Below are 6339 nucleotides of genomic sequence, written 5' to 3'. Positions count from 1 at the left end.
TATAAAAGTATGGCTCTGTTCTATCCAACTTTGTTATTCACAGTATAACTTTCTAAGGACACAATCTATTTTCTCCTGTGCATGATTGTACTGTAACATTAATGAATGCCTGAGCAGTGCACTGGTCTCTGAAACTTCATTTATTACAGTAGCCTGTCCAAAGACATGAGGGTGTATTTCTCAGTGCACATGAGCATGAATCTGCATTGCCTCCAAGTGCTCCTGCGTTAACGTGCAGATGTCCAACTCTCAAACATAAATATGATTATATTGTATATGATGTACTATTCTCTACATTACAATGTCTTTTTCCACAATATCAAAATCTATATTCAATGCAAATGAGTGTTCACAAAAAATATATCCAACCCTCTAACATGAATAAATAAAATATCAAATTTAAGTATTGCACTGTTCTCTGCAACTTTGTTATTCACAGTATACATTTCTAAGGACATCATACTGTAGTGTGTTTTTCCCTGAGCAGTATCGTTGTCCAAAGACATGAACATTTTGTTCTCAGTGCACATAAGCATGAAAACCTCCAGGTGTTTCTGGTTTAAAATGCTCCAGAGTTTTTTTTTAAATGAATTTCACTGTTGAGACGTTTCTCCCACAGGCTACTTGTGCAAAGGACCGTGTTAACAGTAACTTATAGGCTAGTCTAATCACATTGTAGGCATCAGTTTGGGTGATTACACTGAGAGATGATGAGATGAACACAATTTACATAGTTTTTACAAGAGGAACCGGTTCTGCTCTCTAGTTCCACTTCCTGTTCCATGGAAGGATCCTCCCCACGTCCTTGTGGCATCTCATTGGCTGTCCTGACGGCATAACCCTCCATCTCACTGGCTGTCCTGACAGCATAACCCTCCATCTCATTGGCTGTCCTGACAGTGTAGCCCTCCATCTCATTGGCTGTCCACCTCATTATTGCCATGTGTTGGCCGGCAGACAGGCAACACTACAAGTATGACCCCGACCAATCATCATACAGTATGCTGTCGTGATCTTGCACAAGTTCATAGGTCATCGGGGTGGGAGGAGGGTCAAGAATTGTCAATCATGGTTACAGAAGTGTTTTGTGTGTGATGCTGGCATCTTATACCGACGTAACTACGTCAATCAGGTGACCAATCGACCAATTTGAGATTTGGTAATGGCCACATGATGATCAGTCTTGGTAATACATGATCTTGAGTATCACATCTCTACCGAACAACAATTTGGGTCTATATGGGTTTGTCAGCGTCATCATGTGCTGCATGCCTTTCGACTGGCGCAACAAACCAATCCTCCTCCACTGTTGTACCTCGTCACATTCCTGACAGCCACACATTAATGACAGGCTACAGCAAGCACTCTTTCAATGGAAGAAACAAACCCGTTGAACCGCGCCTACTGTCATATGGCGGAGCTCCAAGTCCTATCAAAGTTGATCCCACAGATGAATAGATGCATTGGCTACACCATTACCTCAGTCTTCCCCCTCATTCCTCCTCACAGGCAAGGTCACCTAGACACGATGGACCTGAGCCAGCTTGGAGGGAGCTAAGAGAGTGCACTGGTGCCAGTCGCTTCTAGGACAGGGTAGTTAGGTTATTATTATTTGTTAGTTATTGTTAGTTCTATCTATCTATCTATCTATCTATGCCAACCTTATATTCTTTCGCACTTCTGGTATGCTAAACTGCATACCGTTGCCCCAGTACTTGTAGGCTACTCTATCTATGCAATGACAACACAGGTGAATGTAATCTAATCTAGTACTGTAGTAGCATAATGGGATCATTCATGCAACAGTCAATAGAGACGTTTACCACACCTAGTGAGCTCTTACTTTCACATTTTAAATATAATCCATGATAACTGCCTGAAATGTTTGTCATTTCTAAACCCTGCTGTTGTCTTGTTCACAACGCTGGAGTGTGAAGAAAAATCAGCCACTGGCTGCCATGGCTTTCCAGCACAGGCTATAGGCCCCACGTGGTCATGATAGTAGATCCTTATTTGGTCATGAGGGCGCTCTTTGACTGAGTGTTCAGGTTTTAGTGCAGGGTTCTGAGAAATCCCAAATGTACTCCATGTTCTTTTCATCGGATGCCCCTGATTCAACCGAATACAGAACCCTATTTACACATGCTAGTTCATGTATTTTAATGTAAATGGAGTAGTTCCAGCGGAAGGTGTATAATTCATTACAGTATATATATAGCTAGCTACATTATCATTAAACATGAATCCAGCTGAGGGCATGTTATTCATTATATTTATTAAACATTAATTTAAACATGTATTATACACAGTATTATTTGAGAATACTGTGATGAATGATGCATGATAACTAAATATACTAAATATAAATGTAATTCAAATGTTAATCTGACTCAATCTGCCAAATCTCATTGAAAGCATGCGAGTATCGGACACACTAGGAATAATGGGACTTGTTTGAAGACAAAAAATGTATGAAAATGTGGTGGACGTTTGGAATGTGTTTTATTTTTCCCTAATAGACATACGGTTGGTTATGCGTTATGTAAGTCCAGTTGGTTGAATGTTCCAAGGGAAACTAGAATTAGGGGAATCCCTCCAAAATAGTGAGTAAATACGATGCTGATGTAACAAAAGTAATGTTGTGAATTATCGTTTTGTATATGACACATGAGTATGGAAATTATGGAAATACAGTTCACGTAATGATTATTGTTGTTGGGTTTTCATAATGTCACTATGTGTGATTGGAATTTGAATCGCACCCCCGTCAGAAATGGTACATTCCGGATCACACGTCACCCATTGTTTACAAATCAACTGGAGGCTCTGCTTGCCTACTGCCGAACAGCGTGGCGAGAGCAAGGCGCACTTAAACATTCACTCATTGATTTCGACAAAACCACCAAGAAAAAACACAAATATACAAAAATGCCTTGTCGAAAAGAAAACTACATCCTTCTGGAGCAGTCTGTTACCGTCGACTCGAAAGAGGTGGATGCTTTGGTCACAAAAATCGGCGAGGCATTGCAGCTTCACAACAATAGTGCTCAGAAGACGATGTCGTGTCTCCACGGTCTCGCCAGCGTCAAACCGGCGAACAACAACAACAACGCGCCGGTCCTTCAAACACGCACCGGCTGCTGCATGCGGCTGCGAAAACGGGGCCAGCGGAGCAGCAGAGCCAGTCCTTACTACATCCCGGGGTCCAGCGACCAGGAGTGGGACCATTTAAAACCGTGGAACAGAAGACGGGGCAGTCATAGTGTGGACGAGGACGACCCGCACCAGCTCCTCCAGGAACTCATCCTGTCCGGGAATCTAATCAAAGAGGCCGTGAGGAGGCTGCAGTTCTCGGCCACCGAGACAGAGAACCTGCAGTACTAGATAACACCAATGAGCCAGTACTTCATGGACAACCGGCTTTGTGTCGATCGACGCGGAGATTATGGACGGAAAGACTAGCAACATGTTAAATCAACTGTTATAGTGCTAAATGTTAACGATTAAATGTGTCATTAACGCATAGCTTTTGTAATGTATGTGCATACCTGTTTAGCTGGGTGGATGAGTGTGCTAACCTAGCTGAACAGAGATGGTTGGTACATGTGCTACTTCCCGTCTAGCCCACCGCCTATTGGCCATGTTTGTTTATATTTGAACCAGATCATTCGTTTGTGCTCAGCTTTGGGAAATGCTACCGGTAGCCTCGTTCTACCTTGTTTACTCTCCATTGGGCGACAGGATTTGTTGTTTGATTAATTAGAGCTACATGCGAAGGATCCGAGCCCAGGTTTATTATTGTTGCTGGCTACCGGTCATACCTTGGCCTGCCTCGGCCTCACTGTGAGTCCCGTCCCCGGCAGCCTGCCTCGGCCTCACTGTGAGTCCAGTCCCCGGCAGCTCGTATCTGGGCCTCACTGTGAGTCCAGTCCCCGGCAGCTCGTATCTGGGATCGGAACAACAAGCTGGCGAACTGATGAGGACATGAGAAACACGTTGCCCACTTGGAACTTTAATGGCTGTTTTGAAACGGGACTACCTTCTGTTTATTAATGGAGAGAAGTCAGCCACACACGGGACACTGCGGTGCTGCTTATTCCCCTCTGAATTCCGACGGGGAATTATGTTTATTTTCATTTTTTTCCCCCACTGTGTAAAGTTATTTACCATGATGACCACTTCGCAACGAAGTATTTTATAATGTGCCTGAGTATTCAGGGCTTTTGGTGTCTTAATAAACACGGTGTTTTTTCAATCTTCTCGGTCTTATTTAGGCATGACACTATCTTAGAATAGACATTAGATTGCGTTATAGTAGTCTGTGAATTTTGGGTTGGGCATCTTTTTATGTAGACTACTTGATACGGAGCCCTAAGTGACCCCCTCTAGGCTAACAGTACATTAGATTAATGTATTTTCACATAGGCTATGCATCGGTTATGTTGGGTTTAGAGTATGTAAAGCCAAATCTGACCACCTGCCCTGAATGAGTAATGCTCCAAACATGGATCCTTGTTTGTGGAGGACTAGGACTTCCTCATCTGAAAGCAATGTGGTAGGTGGCAAGGACACAGCAGGCTCTACACTACGAATAACGCCCCCTAGAGGCCTTACAGCATGCCTACAAATCAACACTTGGTGGGAAGACTAAGCAGCCTCTGCCCTCACAATATTGTGACTGTTGGTGTCACTTGTTCTTTAAGACCAGTGTTTCTCAACCTGTGGTCCCTGGCATAATTACAGGGGGTCATTGGGAAAGTGTTTAAAATATTTTTAAATTGTATTTTTTGTTGAATATCAAAAGTATGTTTAAATAATATTGCATACACCCATCATATTTAGCAAACATGAATACTGTTTTAAAATGAACCAATAGGCTAGGCTTATTCGCACACATTCACAACTCACATTAGCGGGGAGCTACCTCACTCAGTCTTGAAACATAATGATTCACAAATAATCAAACAGAGCCATAATGTATGTAGTTATCACTCCGTTACAATGTTGGACAATGTTGGCCTGCATCTCTCTGTTGGCACCACAAGAGGCAGTAGTCTCAGCACACCAAAATCAAGGAGGACACCAAAATCAACCTGCCGGTTTACACTTTCCAATTAACCAGAAGAGGCAGTAGTCCCAGCACACCAAGGACCTTCTTGCTGAGAGGCGACAGTGTCACACACCGTGCCACCACGCTGCTCTACTTTTTTATAATTTGTATAAGTCTCTTTGGATAAAAGTGTCTGCTTAATTAGCCTACTAAAATATAATGTAAAATGTAAAAGTACTCAGGGAATGGCTTAACCCCCCACCCCCCGATTTGATAGTGCTTAATTTTCGTACAGTTTCTGATTGCGAGAATCTCAGTAGACAGAGTCTGCTCTGCTGGTATGTGGTCATAACGTGTTGTATCCATGGAGGTATAATATAACGGGTTGTATCCTGTTCAGCACTGTGCTACTATGGCATAGCCACTAGGTGGCAGCAGAAGATAACTTGTACAGGCTAAATATGAGGGACGGTGGTTCATGAGAGAACAGCCACCACGTGTGAGGTGCTTCATGAGAGGAGGCTACAACATTTGAGGTGGTTCAACCATGGAGGTATAATATAACGGGTTCAACCGGTGAGGCCGATCCAGGTTTGTAGTCTCTCCATGAGGATATCATGGTCTACAGCAGGGGTCTCAAACTCAAATTGGCTTGGGGCCACTGTTGGTATCGTCAACTCATAGGAGGGCCACTTCAATGTCAACTTCAAGTACTACTAACAATAGGCTAAGAAAGTGCAATATTTCTGAAAATGTAATTATTCATTTCCATAACTAGACTCACAAGTCAGTCTCTATATGTTGTGAGACTATTCAATAACTAACATTTTCATATAAATTCAAACCGGTTTCAATACATTTTAATATATTTGAACAGTTAGTGCAAATCTTTTCCCCTTATTTTTTTTTTTAATTTTTTAAATTTTTATCTTGAATAGCCTACATTTGTAGGCTACTTCATTCTATTTTAGCTGAAAGATGCATCACTACTGTAAGCCTGTCCTGGACCTGTACTTGCATTTATTCAAGTTCAAGTTTGTTTCCATTTCTTGCCAGACACTTAAATACATACGTAGGCTACTATTCAATTTCTTGCCAGACAATTATCTCGAAAGACTGCGAGTCGTTAGGCCTCTCAGTTGTGTGGCTCGTTTTTTCCTCCCTACGACTCTTCTCCATGTAGACTTGTTTCCTTTGCATATCAGGCAGGTAGCATTTCTAAAAAACACTGCAACGTCCATCTCATCTGAAACGCCCTGTGTTCCTATCATTAGTTACCATGACAACAG

At 42.4% G+C, this 6339-nt stretch overlaps 1 protein-coding gene across 1 annotated transcript; it reads left to right on the top strand.

Annotated features, from left to right (window-relative positions):
• The first annotated feature begins 2619 nt into the window (after window positions 1–2619).
• gbp (glycogen synthase kinase binding protein) lies at window positions 2620–4255 on the top strand. Its single transcript, XM_084442632.1, has one exon. It carries the CDS (start codon window positions 2737–2739, stop codon window positions 3382–3384), a length of 648 nt encoding a protein of 215 aa, XP_084298758.1. The 5' UTR covers window positions 2620–2736; the 3' UTR covers window positions 3385–4255.
• The last annotated feature ends 2084 nt before the right edge of the window (window positions 4256–6339 follow it).

The sequence above is a fragment of the Borostomias antarcticus genome, assembly GCF_949987555.1.
Source record: "Borostomias antarcticus genome assembly, chromosome: 8".
Taxonomy (NCBI): Eukaryota; Metazoa; Chordata; class Actinopteri; order Stomiiformes; family Stomiidae; genus Borostomias; species Borostomias antarcticus.
The sequence above is the reverse complement of the archived record's forward strand: the minus strand, read 5'-3'. Positions and strand labels throughout refer to the sequence as shown.